Source organism: Monodon monoceros, unplaced genomic scaffold (assembly GCF_005190385.1).
Source record: "Monodon monoceros isolate NGI ecotype Baffin Bay Population unplaced genomic scaffold, NGI_Narwhal_1 Super_Scaffold_11, whole genome shotgun sequence".
Classification (NCBI taxonomy): Eukaryota; Metazoa; Chordata; class Mammalia; order Artiodactyla; family Monodontidae; genus Monodon; species Monodon monoceros.
Window position 1 is genome coordinate 14,642,145 of NW_021703767.1, and position 18,930 is coordinate 14,661,074.

At 39.7% G+C, this 18,930-nt stretch overlaps 1 protein-coding gene across 1 annotated transcript; it reads left to right on the forward strand.

Annotated features, from left to right (window-relative positions):
* The first annotated feature begins 6,155 nt into the window (after positions 1 to 6,155).
* Positions 6,156 to 6,867, forward strand: CLDN17 (claudin 17). The gene has a single exon (XM_029215354.1). The coding sequence runs from the start codon at positions 6,177 to 6,179 to the stop codon at positions 6,852 to 6,854; it is 678 nt and encodes a 225-aa protein (XP_029071187.1). The 5' UTR covers positions 6,156 to 6,176; the 3' UTR covers positions 6,855 to 6,867.
* The last annotated feature ends 12,063 nt before the right edge of the window (positions 6,868 to 18,930 follow it).

Consider the following 18,930-nt stretch of genomic DNA (forward strand, 5'->3'; position numbering starts at 1 on the left):
TGTGCTGTTGGATTCTGTTTGCTAGTATTTTGTTGAGGATTTTTGCATCTATGTTCATCAGTGATATTGGCCTGTAGTTTTCTTTCTCTGTGATATCCTTGTCTGGTTTTGGTATCAAGGCAATGGTGGCCTCACAGAATGAGTTTGGGTGTGTTCCACCCTCTGCTATATTTTGGAAGAGTTTGAGAAGGATACGTGTTAGCTCTTCTCTAAATGTTTGATAGAATTCGCCTGTGAAGCTATCTGGTCCTGGGCTTTTGTTTGTTGGAAGATTTTTAGTCACAGTTTCAAGTTCAGTGCTTGTGGTTGGTCTGTTCATATTTTCTATTTCTTCCTGATTCAGTCTGGGCAGGTTGTGCATTTCTGAAAATTTGTCCATTTCTTCCAGGTTGTCCATTTTATCGGCATATAGTTGCTTGTAGCAACCTCTCATGATCTTTTTTATTTCTGCAGTGTCAGTTGTACTTCTCCTTTTTCATTTCTAATTCTATTGATTTGAGTCTTCTCCCTTTTCTTCTTGATGAGTCTGGCTAATGGTTTATCAATTTTGTTTATCTTCTCAAAGAACCAGCTTTTAGTTTTATTGATCTTTGCTATCGTTTCCTTCATTTCTTTTTCATTTATTTCTGATCTGATCTTTATGATTTCTTTCTTTCTGCTTACTTTGGTTTTTTTTGTTGTTGTTGTTATTCTTTCTCTAATTGCTTTAGATGCAAGGTTAGGTTGTTTATTCGAGACTTTTCCTATTTCTTAAGGTGCGCTTGTATTGCTATAAACTTCCCTCTTAGAACTGTTTTTGCTGCACCCCATAGGTTTTGGGTCATCGTGTCTCCATTGTCATTTGTTTCTAGGTTTTTTTTTATTTCCTCTTTGATTTCTTCAGTGATCACTTGGTTATTAAGTAGTGTATTGTTTAGCCTCCATGTGTTTGCATTTTTTACAGATCTTTTCCTGTAATTGATATCTAGTCTCATGGCATTGTGGTCGGAAAAGATACTTGATACAATTTTAATTTTCTTAAATTTACCAAGGCTTGTTTTGTGACCCAAGATATGATCTACCCTGGAGACTGTTCCATGAGCACTTGAGAAAAATGTGTATTCTGTTGTTTTTGGGTGGAGTGTCCTATAAATATCAATTAAGTCCATCTTATTTAATGTATCATTTAAAGCTTGTGTTTCCTTATTTATTTTCATTTTGGATGATCTGTCCATTGATGAAAGTGGGGTGTTAAAGTGCCCTGCTATGAATGTGTTACTGTCAATTTCCCCTTTTATGGCTGTTAGTATTTGCCTTATGTATTGAGGTGCTCCTATGTTGGGTGCATAAATATTGACAATTGTTATATCTTCTTCTTGGATCGATCCCTTGATCATTATGTAGTGTCCTTCTTTGTCTCTTGTAATAGTCTTTATTTTAAAGTCTATTTTGTCTGATATGAGAATTGCTAGTCCAGCTTTCTTTTGGGTTCTATTTGCACGGAATAACTTTTTCCATCCCCTTACTTTCAGTCTGTATGTGTCTCTAGGTCTGAAGTTGGTCTCTTGTAGACAGCATATATATGGGTCTTGTTTTTGTATCCATTCAGCCATTCTGTGTCTTTTGGTGGGAGCATTTAGTCCACTTACATTTAAAGTAATTGTTAATATGTATGTTCCTATTCCCATTTTCTAAATTGTTTTGGGTTCGTTATTGTAGGTCTTTTCCTTCTCTTGTGTTTCTTGCCTAGAGAAGTTCCTTTTGCATTTGTTGTAAAGTTGGTTTGGTGGTGCTGAACTCTCTCAGCTTTTGCTTGTCTGTAAAGGTTTTAATTTCTCCATCAAATCTGAATGAGATCATTGCTGGGTAGTGTAATCTTGGTTGCAGGTTTTTCTTCTTCATCACTTTCTATATGTCCTGCCACTCCCTTCTGGCTTGCAGAGTTTCTGCTGAAAGATCAGCTGTTAACCTTATGGGGATTCCCTTGTGTGTTATTTGTTGTTTTTCCCTTGCTGCTTTTAATGGGCTTTTTTTGTATTTAATTTTTGACAGTTTGATTAATACATGTCTTGGCATATTTATCCTTGGATTTATCCTGTATGGGACTCTCTGTGCTTCCTGGACTTGATTAACTATTTCCTTTCCCATATTAGGAAAGTTTTCAACTATAATCTCTTCAAATATTTTCTCAGTCCCTTTCTTTTTCTCTTCTTCTTCTGGAACCCCTATAATTAGAATGTTGGTGCATTTAATGTTGTCCCAGAGGTCTCTGAGATGGTCCTCAGTTCTTTTCATTCTTTTTTCTTTATTCTGCTCTGCAGTAGTTATTTCCACTATTTTATCTTCCAGGTCACTTATCCATTCTTCTGCCTCAGTTATTCTGCTACAAATCCCATCTAGAGTATTTTTAATTTCATTTATTGTGTTGTTCATTGTTGTTTTTTTCATCTTTAGTTCTTCTAGGTCCTTGTTAAATGTTTCTTGAATTTTGTCTATTCTATTTCCAAGGTTTTGGATCATCTTTACTATCATTATTCTGAATTCTTTTTCAGGTAGACTGCCTATTTCCTTTTCATTTGTTAGGTCTGGTGGGTTTTTATCTTGCTCCTTCATCTGCTGTGTGTTTTTCTGTCTTCTCATTTTTCTTATCTTACTGTGTTTGGGGTCTCCTTTTTGCAGGCTGCAGGTTCATAGTTCCCGTTGTTTTTGGTGTCTGTCTCCAGTGGCTAAGGCTGATTCAGTGGGTTGTGTAGACTTCCTGGTGGAGGGGACTAGTGCCTGTGTTCTGGTGGATGAGGCTGGATCTTGTCTTTCTGGTGGGCAGGTCCACGTCTGTTGGTGTGTTTTGGGGTGTCTGTGGACTTACTATGATTTTAGGCAGCCTCCCTGCTAATGGGTAGGTTTGTGTTCCTGTTTTGCTAGTTGTTTGGCATAGGGTGTCTAGCACTGTAGCTTGCTGGTCGTTGAGTGAAGCTGGGTGCTGGCATTGAGATGGAGATCTCTGGGAGATTTTTGCCATTTTATATTATGTGGAGGTGGGAGGTCTCTTGTTGACCAGTGTCCGAAGTTGGCTCTCCCACCTCAGAGGCACAGCACTGACTCCTGGCTGCAGCACCAAGAGCCTTTCATCTACATGGCTCAGAATAAAAGGGAGAAAAAGTAGAGAGAAAAAATTAGTAGAAGTAGGAAGAAAGAAAGAAAGAAAGAAAGAAAGAAAGAAAGAAAGAAAGAAAGAAAGAAGAAAGAAGAAAGGAAGAAAGGAAGGAAGGAAGGAAGAAAGAAAGAAAGAAAGAAGAAAAGAAGGATAGAAGGAAAGAAGGAAAGAAAGAAAGGAGGGAGGGAGGGACGGACGGACGGAGGGAGGAAGGAAGGAAGGATGGAAGGAGAGAAGGAAGGAAAAAAGGAAGAAAGCAAGAAGATAAAGTAAAATATAATAAAGTTATTAAATTAAAAAATATTAAGAAAAAAATTTAATAAAGAAAAAAAAATGGACGGATATACCCTTAGGACAAATGGTGGAAGCAAAGCTATACAGACAAAATGTCATACAGAAGCATACACATACACACTCACAAAAAGAGGAAAAGGGGAAAAAATCAGAAATCTTGCTCTCAAAGTCCACCTCCTCAATTTGGGATGATTCGTTGTCTATTCAGGTATTCCACAGATGCAGGTACATAAAGTTGATTGTGGAGCTTTAATCCGCTGCTTCTGAGGCTGCTGGGAGAGATTTCCTTTTCTCTTCTTTGTTCTCACAGCTCCCAGGGGCTCAGCTTTGGATTTGGCCCCACCTCTGCGTGTAGGTCGCCGGAGGGCGTCTGTTCTTCGCTCAGACAGGACCAGGTTAAAGGAGCAGCTGATTCGGGGGCTCTGGCTCACTCAGGCCGGGGGGAGGGAGGGGTACAGAGTGCGGGTAGAGCCTGAGGTGGCAGAGGCCGGCATGACGTTGCACCAGCCTGAGGTGTGACGTGCGTTCTCCTGGGGAAGTTGTCCCTGGATCTCGGGACCCTGGCAGTGGCGGGCTGCACAGGCTCCCCGGAAGGGAGGTGTGGATAGTGACCTGTGCTCGCACACAGGCTTCTTGTTTGCGGCAGCAGCAGCCTTAGAGTCTCCTGCCCGTCTCTGGGGTCCACGCTTTTAGCCGCAGCTCGCGTCCATCTCTGGAGCTCCTTTAAGCAGCGCTCTTAATCCCCTCTCCTCGTGCACCAGGAAGCAAAGAGGGGAGAGAAAGTCTCTTGCCTCTTTGGCAGGTCCAGACTTTTCCCTGGACTCCCTCCCAGCTAGCTGTGGTGCACTAACCCCCTGCAGGCTGTGTTCACGCTGCCAACCCCAGTCCTCTCCCTGTGCTCCGACCGAAGCCCGAGCCTCAGCTCGCAGCACCGCCCGCCCCGGCAGGTGAGCAGACAAGCTTCTCGGGCTGGTGAGTGCCGGTCGGCCCCGATCCTCCGTGCGGGAATCTCTCTGCTTTGTCATCCGCACCCCTGTTGCTGTGCTCTCCTTTGCGGCTCCGAAGCTTTCCCCCTCCGCCACACGCTGTCTCCACCCGCGAAGGGGCTTCCTAGTGTGTGGAAACCTTTCCTCCTTCACGGCTCCCTCCCACTGGTGCAGGTCCCGTCCCTATTCTTTTGTCTCTGTTTATTCTTTTTTCTTTTGCCCTACCCCGGTATGTGAGGAGTTTCTTGCCTTTTGGGAGGTCTGAGGTCTTCTGCCAGCGTTCAGTAGGTGTTCTGTAGGAGTTGTTCCACATGTAGATGTATTTCTGGTGTATCTGTGGGGAGGAAGGTGATCTCCGCATCTTACTCTTCCGCCATCTTCTCCTCGTCCCCTATCCTTCTGTGTTTTTGAGTCAGACTAGAAAGAGGAGGGAAGCATCATAGGTGAGAGACCATATCTACTCCTGGATTAGTTACTGTGCAGCTAGTCTAGCCAGGTGCTCTGAAAACCTCACATTCCTCATCTAGCAAATGAGAGACTGAAGCCTGATGACTTTGAAGCTGTTTTCCATCTCTAAAAATTTTTCTGTTACCTGGATTTAAGTAATTACACATCTAATCCAAAGGGCCACTTTCATATTGCTCCATAAAAATGGAATATACATTTTTGACTTTGATATATATGATATATTCCAAGCTGCTGTTGAAGAAACATCTAATGAACATTTGTAACCTAAACATTATTTCACCAGAGAGAAAGGTGTCACTCAACAGATAATATAATAATTACCAGTAAATTCAATAATAAGAAGTGCTTCTCCTTGTTCTTGCTTTCTGGCTCTTAGTAAGAAACTATGAAATCTGCATGTCTTGCTTAGGATGTCCCTTTTCATAAAGTATCAGCGATTTTAGTAGAAGTCTTGAAAATAATACCTGAACATTTATTTTAATTCAGGAAGTCATTATTAAAACCAGGATTCATGAACCATATTAAAGAGAGGTGGCTTAGATTAGAAGAAAATAATAGGTCATCTGAAGTCCAAAGTGTTTTGCAAACGCTCTCCAAAGAACTGGCAAGGCATTGGTGTTTTCTTCTGTGGTGGCTTAACACATATATTTATACTTTTATATGAGAGTGATTTTTTTTTTTTTTTGGTACACGGGCCTTTCACTGCTGTGGCCTCTCCCATCGGGGAGCATAGGCTCCGGACGCGCAGGCTCAGCGGCCATGGCTCACGGGCCCAGCCGCTCCGCGGCACGTGGGATCTTCCCGGACCGGTGCACGAACACGTGTCCCCTGCATCGGCAGGCGGACTCTCAACTACTGTGCCACAAGGGAAGCCCCAGAGTGATTTTTAGACAAGAAGTTTTCAACTCTGTAATTAGCAATCCACAATGGAAATTTTGACACATAATTACAGCATTGCTTAGACAATAGTAATATGAGAAATACTAACGCTGAATGCAGTATTTCTTGGCACACCTCTGGCTACGTTATTATTGGCTGAGAAACAATTATATATGACTAGTAAGTAATTCATACGTAGTATGAAGTGAGTGCGAGTGTACGAGGGCAGCATGCATGTACAACAGGTACTTCTAGTTAAGCCACGTTCAGTCACTGCTGCCAGTTTGGACTAAAGTGTTCTGGGTAGTAACAGTGGAGAACATCATCAGAGATCGCTGAAGCCTCACAGAGGTCTCCCTGTTCTGGGACGTGAGCAGCTTCCCTTGCAGATTGGATCCATATTTAAAGCAGAGGCAATGACATTTAACCCGCTGCAAATCGCTGGACTGGTTCTTGGGTTCTTCGGCATGGTGGGAACTCTGGCCACAGCACTTCTGCCTCAGTGGAGAGTATCAGCTTTTGTTGGCAGCAACATTATTGTCTTTGAAAGGCTCTGGGAAGGGCTCTGGATGAACTGCATCCGACAAGTCAGGGTTAGGTTGCAGTGCAAATTCTACAATTCTTTGCTGGCTCTCCCACTTGACCTGGAAGCAGCCCGCGCCCTCATGTGTGTAGCTGTTGCATTATCTCTGATTGCTCTGCTTATTGGCATCTCCGGCATGAAGAAGATTCAGTGCAAAGGCTCTAATGAGAGGGTTAAAACATATCTTCTGGGGACTTCTGGAGTCCTCTTTATCCTGACGGGCATCTTCGTTCTCATTCCGGTGTGCTGGACAGCCAATATCATCATCAGGGATTTCTACAACCCAGCCGTCCACATAGGTCAGAAACGAGAGCTGGGAGCGGCACTCTTCCTTGGCTGGGCAAGTACTGCTGTCCTCTTCATCGGAGGGGGTCTGCTTTGTGGGTACTGCTGTTGCAACGGAAAGAAGCAAAAGAACAGATATCCAGCCACTGAGCATCCTGCGCCACACACAGATAAGCAACCACAGAACGGGACAGTGCTTAGTAAGACCTCCACAAGTTACGTCTAACACCTGCTTTTCACTCAAACTGTGGGTTATGATCAGTGTGTTTTATAGAGTCTTGCCAGAAACTGTAAGTACATCAGGCAGGAGAACTTGCTTTACGACTGTTTTTAAATTGAGATGAAAAGTTTAAAGGGCATATAGATTGTAGTCACCTGTGATAAGAATAAAAATGACTTGCTTTAGACATTCTGACCTCATGTGTATTAAATGCATTTACTATTACTGGACTCAAATAATAATCCCTGTTCCAATTTGTGTAGTCTAAAATCAAGTATGTCCATAATCCTTAGTATAATGATAGACTCTTTCTTTGTCCACAACCATATATTATCTGTTAAGAAATCTGAATTCTATTGTAATTCATAAGCCCTAGCAATAAAACATATTCTAAAATATAACCTAACTTATTTTTTCTCCAAATTGATGACTTTTTTTCTTTTTAAAACAAGCTGCAAATAATAGACATCAAATAAGGACTTTTAATTGAATTTATCAAAATATGAAAATGTTTGTTAAGTGAAAAGAGTTGTTTCTCCTTTAGGAAACTCAAATGTACTAGAAATTAAACACTTTTAGGGAGAAGGAAGCTCTAATTTCTGTTAGGATATTTAAGAAGATGATTTTAAAGCATCTAACTTATACAGTTAAACGTGCTTAGAATTATATATTCAAATGAAAATAATTTATAAATGAAAAATAATATGCTCTCAGAACCTATGATGTGCACCTACAAGCAAACAGAATTATCTGTCTTGATAAGACACATCAATAGAATGAACTCTCAATTCTCATCAATAGGAAATACAGTCCCAATTAGGGAATTGAGGTTTGGGTGTTGAAGGGACCGGTTTCTGTTCCTTGTTTTATTCTTTAGTCATTGCACAGGTCTACATACTCTAAGTAAAATGAAGAATCAAGGTCATGATTCAGGCAGTTAGTCAGGCCAGAGTAAGTACCTCCTTTTGTATTCTCTAATAAATGAATAAGTATGGATAAAGCATTTTGTTTTGCTTGAATTATATGCATTATTTTCTCAATTCTTCACTTCCCGTGTATTTAACATGCTAATATTGGGTCATAAGTGTGGGGCTTGGGGGAGATGGATAGACAAGTGTTTGTGGGGCAAGACCACCCCTATGCAATGCTTCTGAATATCTCCAGTGCCTTGTGAACCAATTAATGTTTATATATTTTAACTCTTCAAATTTTAACTCTTCAAATATTGTGTTTATTTTATAATAAAGATGTATTTCATTTACAACATATAATTTCAGTGAAGAGATTAAATTTGTTCACCAAATATTTATTTCGTGTCCATGCTTATTATAATAAAATAATAAAATAAAATAGTTACATATTTTCAATAATGTTGGTCTATTTCCCTGCGGGGTTAATTTGAAAATGAAGTTTTGTCCTCAAAAGATCATCTAATAACTCTGAAGCATTAAATCAGAGATAACTCAAGGCTAGATGTTAATGTCAAATCCTCATTCCATTCTACAAACCACCAGCAAGACTTCAATAAGGCAAACCCTTGGCAATATAAAACTGTATTTTAAAAATTAGTAATACATTAATGATATAGGCCAAATAAATGTAAATGTCTTCAAATAATAGCAATAAAAATAAGAAAACCAATAATTTAGATAGATTTTTTCCAAGATTGCTTTATTTTTCAGTCTTAATTGAGTAAGACCAAAATATTGGGCATGTTGCAAAGGAGTCATTTATCTTACACAAGCAAATACATAAGACATCAGGACAAGCAAGATATATGCTTAAGGGTTGTCGTGGAATCATCTGTCTTACCCTTTGGCTCACTAGAAGAAGTAATTAGTATGGCAGGATGGGTTCCAGAATCTAAATGAGGCATGATATCCTGCTAGTCAGAGAATCAAAGAGTAAAATTGTGTAACTCTAGGTAGAGTCATAAAGTTACTTTAGACAACATTAGCTACTGAATATGGGGCCAAGTTTTAGGGATTACGAATTATTTTCCTTGCCCTTTCATTAATCAGAGTATACTTTGGAAACAAAAAAAATGTTCCTTCTCTCTGCTGCACTACTTTTCCTTCTACACCAAAAAAAAAAAAATAATTTTCAACGAATTTCAAGGTGCATTGTAGATGTAAATATCACAACACAAACCCAGGTATGGAAGAAATGCATCTTCTTTTTTAAATCCAACTTAAATTCAACTTCTTGGGTATTTTCCCATGTATTACACAATTTTGGGGGTCTTCTGCAGGGATAAGCAGCAGCTGAGTGGTAGGTTCAGGGGATCAGTCCATGATCATCACTCCACAGATGTACTGAGATGATGTCTATTATACCTGCCCACAAGGTCCCTTTAGGCTTCTCTGCTCGGTCGATTTTCTGTCATGCTTGGCAATCTTTTTTTGAGACTCTCTTGTTCTCGGCTGCTTGGGTCAGTGGATTTCAACCCTGGCTGCATAGTAATAGAATTGCCAGAGGAACTTTGAAAACTACCAAAGCAGCCAGTGCCCAGATGACCTATGACATCATTTCCCAGAGTCATGGCAGGAATCTGACCTCCTGACTTGGTTACCAGCTGTCTACAAGCAGTGGTAAAGCAAATTTTGCCTTCTCCCGTAGGAATTTTTTAAAAAATATCACCTCCACAAATATCCTCCTCCATTGTCAAAAATTTTATACAGGGGCTTCCCTGGTGGCGCAGTAGTTGAGAGTCCGCCTGCCGATGCAGGGGACACGGGTTCGTGCACCGGTCCGGGAAGATCCCACGTGCCGCGGAGCGGCTGGGCCCGTGAGCCATGGCCGCTGAGCCTGCGCGTCCGGAGCCTATGCTCCCCGATGGGAGAGGCCACAACAGTGAGAGGCCCGCGTACAGCAAAAAAAAAAAAAAAAAAAAAATTTATACAATTTCATACACGCTTAGGCATTCAGAAGCAAAAATGCATAAATAAAGACTGAAACTTCTCTAGGCGATTTTGCTTTCAGTTTTGCTATCTACTCCCTATCTAGAGAACCAGTGAAATGCATTGTTAACTGCCTTCTGGAATGGGGACCAGAGAGAGGGGGGAAATATAATATTATCTAGCCACACATGGTTAAAATGTTTTAAAACATTAACCCTTTGTAGGTTACACATTTAATTAAATGCACACTAATAATGCTTTTCTTTTGCAGAAAGATCTTGATACATTTAAAAATATTTTGTTGGGCTCACTTGCTCTCTGCAGCTACCACATACTGTAGACAGTGCAGAGAGCATTATCAACATATTTTAACTAAGAGAACTGAAAATTACAAGGTTGTATGACTTGGCCAAAGTCATATACCAGCACTGAGAAATCAAGAAGTCAGCCATACTAAGTAGAGACTTAATAAATATTTGAGGAATGATCAAGAAACTATGTCAGTATAGTAATTTGAGATTTTAGCTAATATGAAGCTCCTCTTCCCACAGGGAAGAGATGAAACAATAGAACTCAGAAGTTTAAAGACAGTTCTTGTTTTTTTAGTCTGAAAAGCCTAAATTCTGAGGAGACTCAGAATTTAGGCAAAGTATAAAGTGGCTCAGTCAGAATCAGGTTTTTCTGAATCTTAAGATTATATAATTATTTCTTTGGATGAAGGTAAAATAAAAAGGAGCAGAGTTAAGAAGGTCTAGATTTCAGTGTGTCCCTGGGAAGAAACCTATGCACACTCCCTAGTTCAGTTCTTGGAGAGTGAGATGCAGAGAAATGACAAACTCTCAGATGGGTTTGAGAATTTAAGGACAGAAATGATCTGTGTCCTGTCCGAGGTGGAACAAAGGATGTTGACAGTTTTCCTCATGCGCTCACAGTGTTGGGAGATAAGAAACATCTCTGTGACGTGTTTAGTCTGTCAGGCCAAGAGATAATCTTGCCATGTTTTCCGCAGCTAGAACACTATGGGAACAGAAGAATATTTCCTACTCCCCTTAAAATGGAACAGAGCATTCAAAAAGTCCTGGTTGTTGGGATTAAGTGAGAACACAGCAGTAACACACATGGATGGACAAGGTGGGGTGGGGGGGAGGGCGTCCATGGCCTGTTTGTCTTCAGATCTATTCCTTGCCTTCCTCTGCTTTAATCTGTATCCTAAGGATGTTAGTCCCTGCAGGTTGTGCAGTGGTATGCCAAGAGTGGATGATGGCAGTTGTCCTTACCAGGTATAGGCAATAAGGGGTAACTCTATCTGTAGAGAATTTAAAAGCAATAATAAATCCACCTAAATATAAGATCTGTTCTTTATTATCTTTACATAAAGGCCTTTCTAAAAAATGTCAGTGATAAAGCACTCCTGCTCAGAAAGAAAAAAAATTGTGTTGGTCTAAATCCTGCAAATCACTGTAGTTACTGTAGATGTAGAAAATAGACAGAGACAGATAGATGATAGATAGATAGATGATAGATAGATAGATAGATAGATAGATAGATAGATAGATAGATAGATGATAGGTAGATAGAGCCAGCAAAGAGCTGAATTGTGTCCCCTGCTAAAATTCATACATTAAAATCCTACCCCCAGTATCTCAGAATGTGACCATATTTGGAGATAAGATCTTGAAAGAGATAAAGTTAAAATGAAGACATAAATGTGGGACCTTAATTCAATATGACTGGTGTTCTTAAAAGAAGAGGGTAGTTGGATACAGACAGAAGCAGAGGGAAGACAATATGAGACACAGGGAGACAACAGCCATCTACAACCACAGAGAGAGACCTGGATCAGAGCCTTCCTTCATGGCCTTCAGAAAGAACCAACTCTACTAACACCTCGATCTTGGACATCTAGCCTCCAGAACTATGAGAAAATAAGTTTGTGTTGTTTTAACCACCAGGTCCGTGGTATTTTGTTACAGCAGCCCTATCAAGCTAGATAGATATAAATAGATGATAAATAGATGGTAGATAGATGATACATAGATAGAAAACCTACAGTGAGCCTTGACACATGGCTATATGTATTTGTTTCAAGAGGGAATTTTTCCTTACATTCAGCAAGGCTTATTTTTCAAATCACCACTCTGTTTACTTGGTTTTATTGTTTTAATTTCTTTAACACAAATAAAAAACCCCAGTTGCTGTAAAATGACAAAATTAAAATAACTTGAGTTCTGTTTCTATGTCTTGACAGTGTCTCTGCTACAGAAATTGGAGACACACACTGTGTATACACTAGCTAGCTCCAATGAGTCTAACCTGTAATGAACTTACTGTGGTTTCTTCAGAGTTTTGTCTGTAAAGAATACAGTGTTCATTAAAGGATAAATAATAAAAATGTGTTAATTTGAAGCTGATAACTGAAAACAATTTCTCTTACTGAGGAGGGGATATAAGAAAAAATAATTTGTGTCTGGGAGTGAGATAGGCCAGATAGACCGCTGAGGCTGCCTTTTCCTGAGCTCCGTGCTTAGCTGCTGCCCACTAGACTTGGCCAATAAGAGGCACAGGTTAGAGACAGGAGGGCAGTAGTGGTCCACCCCTTTTCTCTTTGTGTGGGCAGATGCCTCCAGTGATGACTATGTCTTCTTGCCAGCTTTGCCAGAATGGGCCACTTGTAGGTCCAGCTTCTGCCAATTGCATATCATCTCTTGGGTCCAACAATCATTGCTTTTCTTTTAATTCCCTCATCTTCAGGAAAACAGTAGTTTTCTGCTATTATTAGTGTCTGGGAGGCTCCATGGTCCTCTCCTTTGTCTTAAATCTCCCCATAACCTGCCTAACTATGTCACTCTATTAAATTCCACTATTTTAAAAATATAGAATGATTCCACTTTTCTTGGTTGGATCTGAGAGACACAACAACTGAAAATCATCTGAAATGGGACATCTCAGTCGAATCCAAGGTGAACAAATAAAGGTCATAAGTATCAGATCAATGACTTGGCTTCACATGAGCTTGGCTTTACAGAACTTAGGTACAACTCTGAGAAAATGGGGGACCCTCACAGAATAAGATTAAGTTTGTATTCCATGGGAGTTTACAACCAAAATTTAGTTCATTTTTTGAAAATGTTTGCATGGCAAAACACCTGGCACTTAGGAGATGGCAAATGTTTGCTGAGAGAATGAATAAATGATGAATTAATAAAGGAAGAAAATAAGAAGCAAATCACAATATAAAGTACCTTATCTGGGGGCAATCAAAAGTTCAATTCCTAAATGGGTCTAGAGGAGTTTTGTGATTTTGATACTCTTAGCAGGATAATTTCCAAGAAAATATTTGTTTAATGGATTTCCCATTAAAGAATTATTGCAGACAAAACAGGACACCAAGAAAATACATTTAAAATGGGCAAAAGTCTGAATTTAGACTGCGATTTAGTAATGCTCAGAATTTACTGGTAGAAATGACTAGTAAAATATTCAGTAAGAAGCCAATCATAATATGGATAGGGCTATAGCAAAATGACTAAAACTTTTACCACAATAAAGATGTGTCAGACATTTTATCATGGCTGGTCTCCCTGTGGGATGAAGAATGCTTTCATCAGTTGAACAAAAACTCCCACACACCCTGAATAACAAGGTTGGCTCTGGATGTGGATTTGGCAGAAAGAATTTGTCAAATAGATTCTGAGAAAAAAATGATAGGATATAATGAAGGAGATCTGAAAGTATAAAAGACAGCTGATAATAAAGACAAGGCACAACTAGGAAACAGTGCAAACTAAAATAGGGGTGAGGTGGGAGGAAAGGCTATGGTGATTGGAAGGGGAGGGAAAATTTCAACTGGTACAGAAGGAAAAACAAAGGAACATTCAGCTTTACCAGGAGGAAAATAATTCTTAAAGCTGGCACTGAACCTGTGATGAAGATTCTCAGAAGCATTGGAGACACCACTGCTATTTATAAAGCCCTTTTCCATCCTCTCCCGGAGCTGATGAAATGGTTAGAATCACAGAATTGTAAGGTTGAAAAGGATCATGGAAGGAATGAAGGCCAAGACAGGTGAGCCTCTCTAGTTAACTCCTCTTCAATGTGGTCTGACCCAGGGCCACCCTACCTTCCATCAGTAATTCTCCAGAAATAAACCTGCCTCCCTCAGGAAAATCCTGCCTATCAACTTTCCACTCACCTTCTTTGCACCACCTCCTACTTCTGCTATTCCATCACCCTCAACTTGACCTCACACCTGTCGGAGCACTGAGCTTCCATTCGTATTGCACTTTTCACCCCTTGCAATGTCTTCTGATTTGACTCTTCTGAAAACGTTGGGCTCCTGAAGATTGACAAAGATTTGTTTCAATAATCTTGTCACTTTTTTCCAATTTTTTTCTGACTTAATTTTTCTTAAACTATTGCTGAGAACTCTTTTCCTTAAGTTTTTTTTTTTTTTTGCAGTGCGCGGGCCTCTCACTGCTGTGGTCTCTCCCGTTGCGGAGCACAGGCTCCAGACGCCCAGGCTCAGCGGCCATGACTCACGGGCCCAGCCGCTCCGCGGCATGTGGGATCCTCCCGGACTGGGGCACGAACCCGTATCCCCTGCATTGGCAGGCGGATTCTCAACCACTGCGCCACCAGGGAAGCCCTTCCTTAAGGTTTTTTAAGATACACTGCTTTTGTATTCCTTCCTTAGATCCCACATGTATCTACTTCCTTTGAGAACTCATTCATCCCTGTTTTTGCAACTTCCAGTAAATGACAAATGGATTAGTAGAAAGAACACTGGACAAGAAGATCTGAGTTTATAACATAGCTCTTCCATTCAAACTGAGCCTCAGTGTTTGCATCTACAAAATGTGGACAGTAAATAAATATTTTTTAACATGTACTCTATGCTTATAAGTAGACTAAAGGCACACACGCACACACACACATACAATACATAATTCTTCTTATTTATTTTTATAGGTTAAAAAAAAAAAAAACTGATGCTCAAAGAGGTTACATAACCTTTCCAAGGACACAACCACGTCACTTTCCACACCCACATCAATGCATCTTGAAAGTGTATGCTTTCTTCCATGCGGTGCCCTTCCTCCCCATCTCCCCACATAAGGAGGATAATAACCATCTTCACTACCTAGAAAAGCTACTGAAAGGAGAAAATCTGGTCGTGCCTGTGAAAGCATGTTAATCATAAAGCATTATGTAAATGTAATACATAATTATTGTTATTATCTCCCAGCAGTCCAAGTCTTTAAGCTCTTTATAGTTCACTTACTTTCTCTGCCCATAAAGTAACTAACTTGTCTGTCCTGTTGGCCTTAAACTTAGGCAAACATAATTATCATTATGTTTTCCTAAGCTTCATATTTCCCCAATATTTTTTTCCTTCATAAGTGTCACAACTTAATTTTTCCCTTAAAACATTGATGACTGCTACATTCTGGTTTTTTAGCTGCTGTGGTCCTGGAGTAATAATTAATAGCACCCTCTTTTTCTCTCAAAACTCCCAGTGTGGATGATAAATTATATGGTCACCTAAGATCTCTCAGGTGCCTCCTGCTATGGTCCCTATTGTCTCCATTCTTGCTCATTGTGTTTTAAAACCCTGTCCCTTCCCCATTTACATTCATTAATGCTAATCCAATTGCTACTTACTCAGCTTACTGAGATAGTCCTTCTTCTCCTCTGCTCATGTCACGAATCCTTCTGTTCCATATTTCTGAAATACAGAAACAGATTCTCACCTCCAACCATGGCTATTATCATGCCACTTCCTTTATTAGAGCTCAAAGGCATTTAAATTTCTAATCCTAAACATCACTGTTTACTTTCAAATATTCCTTATCTTCTTTACTTTTCTTTCCTCAGCTTTCTTTCTTTATAACTACGAATTACTACTTAGAGTACACACAACTGGGTTCAACCTGTCCCATATGTCATTAATCACAGATATGTTTGCTCCAAACCTGGAGCAGACTCTCTATTGCTTTTGTAATCCATGCCTTCTCCATCTCTGTTTTGGTAGATTGCAAATGACCATTAACCATTTGCAGTTCCTCCTATTAAGAAGGAACTACTTCTCCAGACCTGGAATGAGGGCTAACCTCATGACTAGCTCTCACCAAAAGAAAGGAAGTGACATTAAACAAGTCTTGCATCTAGACCTCATGAGTCAGCTTTCAGCCTTGCTCTCTTGGAATGCTTCTACCATGTTATTAGTCCAGACCACCCTGATGGGGGATGAGAGGCCAGATAGAGAGAGAAGTCCAGCCTTCTGAGCCATCTCAGTAGTTCCAGCAATCCCAACTGAGGTCCATGAAATAGAAGCGAGACCAGTAGACCGTGTGGAGCAGAGAAGACCCATCCTGGCTGAGCCCAGCTCCAACTTCTGCCTGACAGAGTTTTGGACAAGTGATATTTGAAAGCCTCCCTTTACTTCATTCATTCTTTTCATATGACAATCTGTATATCAATATAATATGTTTTGTTTTCTATCTTTCTTATCTCTTTTCATCAATAGCGATATCTTGGAAAATTTTAAAGATATACGTGTGCTTTGCATAAAAAAAATCTTACGTAATTTTTGCACCATCCACACAATTTAGGCGTTGCCATCTTTATTCTTTGGATAAGCACACCCATCACCAAGGACATTAAGCAACTTGAACAAAATCTGCCAATTCATAAATAATTAGATCAAAATTTAAATTATTCATTTTGTTATTTCAATAGCGTATGCAATAAGTATAGCATATACAATAAGTATTTTTCATTAGATCCAATAGAGACCATAAGGTCTCCTGTACCATGGAGAAGTCACTCCAAGAAAACATAGAAACAAAATAAATCAAAAAAACAAATGCAATGCAATCCGTGATAACTGCCGTTTGAAAAACTAAATTCTGTGGAAGTGAAGAGGAGAGGGATAATATGGATTAAGAGTGTGCATAAGCAGAAAACCCTTCTGGAAGAGACAGAAATTGAGACAGACCTTTGGGAGGAAGGGGATTCCCAGGGGTAAAAATAAGTGAAAGAAGGTTTGAAAAGATGTCAAAGTGGAGCTATAAATATGGAAACATACTAGGTATGTCCAGGGAAACGTGAATCAGAATACAGGCATACACAATAGGGAGCAATTTGAGATATATTTGGAAAAGTTAAGTGTTCAGCATATGGAAGACCTTGAAAACTAGGACAGAGAGTTCTTTATTTGTAATCTGTCAAAGGAACTTGCACAACAGAGTCATACTGTCACAACTGTTCTTAGAAAGCTTCTCTCATTTTAATGGACTTTATTATGCCTTATTAATTAGTAAGTTGGTCAAAGCCATTAAGATATTAACAAGAACTTAGTGCACACACACTATTCAAGGAACTGGGTTAGATGTCATGAGACATTTAAAAACAAAAGTATGGTGACCAACAGCAAACATCTGCTCTCAAGAAGTGCTCAGTTCTGTTAGGTCTCTAAAACATATCCTTCAGTAAAACAACAGAACAAAACAAAATCAAAAAACCTGTCAATAAGAAAAGTTGTGACTTTCACTTAAGAACAATTTTTTGGATAAAATAAATGTTTGCATATATTTTTGATGGCCTGATCAAACTGTGAAACACTAAGGAACTCTTACTAGGAAACTCTGCTTCACTGGTGCAATAAAAAACAAAAACAAACAAAAAAAAAACACGCTATGATTGTCCCATAAATTCTATGAAAATGAGCGTTTTCACATCTTCAGGTTCCTGTATTCTAGGCATTATCATTTGAGGGATTTTAGTGCCAGTTGTTAACAAAGGCAGTGTGGTGACTAACTTTATGTGTCAACCTGACTGGGTCACAGAGTACCCAGATATTAGGCTAAACATTATTTCTGAGCGTATCTGTGAGGATGTTTCCAGATGAGATTAACATTTGAATTGGTGGGTTTAGTAAAGTAGATCTCACGTCCCCAAAGTGTGTGGGCATCATTCAGTCCATTTAGGTCTGGACTACAACTGAAAGTGGAGGAAGGAAGAATTTCTCTCTCTCTCTCTTTTTTTTTTTTTTTTTCAGCTTGACTATGGAGATGGGACATAGGTCTTCCACTTTTAGACTGGGATTCACACCGTCTGCCCTCCTGGTTCTCAGGCCTTCGGAGGACTTGGATGAAATTACGTCACCAACTCTCCTGGGTCTCTTGCTTGCAGACAGCAGATTGTGGGACTTAATTTCCATAATTTTGTGAGCCAATTTTTTATAAGTACATATGAGAGAGAGAGATAAAGATATCTTAATGGTTCTGTTTCTCTCGAGAACCCTAGCTAATACCTGCAGTCTTCTTACTTTCAGAGAACATTCTCCACAATCCCTACAACATGGGCTTAGGACAGGATACAGCAAGACATTTAGATCACATTAGATTTGGAAACTACCAGACAGATCTCCATCTCTAATTGTGGATTGATAGGATCTGCCTGCCCTTAAAGGAATTTCAAGTATCAGTGGGCTGATGAGGAGGTGTTTTGGGAAAATATGGAATACATCTACCCTCTAAAATTCTGAAATCTCCACTGTATGCCAATGTTTTCCTAAAATGACTGTATCAGAAACACCTGAGAAACTTGGTAAAAATGCACATTCTTGCACCCCTTCCCAGATGAACTTTATCAAATTATCTATAATGGAGCTCAGGATCTTCTATCTTATATACACCCCCATATCATCTTTTCCACATAGCTTAGAGTTTAAGAAATCAATAGGAATGGCAAGCCTGTGTTCTCCCTCACATTGTAATTACCTGTAAGCAAATGGAGTAGGTCTTACAAGTGTTGCCAAAAGTGTTATTCTAATTAGCGATCCACTCTGAATTTTAGGAGTTCCTTCGAGCTAGCCTTGTTTTTGCTTCCCCTTCCTATTGGTGGATTTGCTTTTGTATTTTTTTGTTTGTTTGTTTGTTTTGTTTTGTTTTTTTGCTGCACCATGCGACATGCAGGATCTTAGTTCCCTGACCAGAGATCAAACCTGTGTCCCCTGCAGTGGAAACAGGGAGTGTTAACCAGTGGACCTCCAGGGAAGCCCCTATCTTTGTATTTCCCATGCCACCTCAAATGCAAAACTACACTCCAAATATCTTCAAAAATCACTTATGGCAACTAGTAAAGCAACTTTAAATGAATGTTTTCATGTCTGCCCATAA

What these genes read in the sequence shown, in the direction of transcription:
- CLDN17 (XM_029215354.1), top strand. Translation starts at nt 6,177, where the DNA reads ATGACATTTAACCCGCTGCAAATCGCTGGACTGGTTCTTGGGTTCTTC.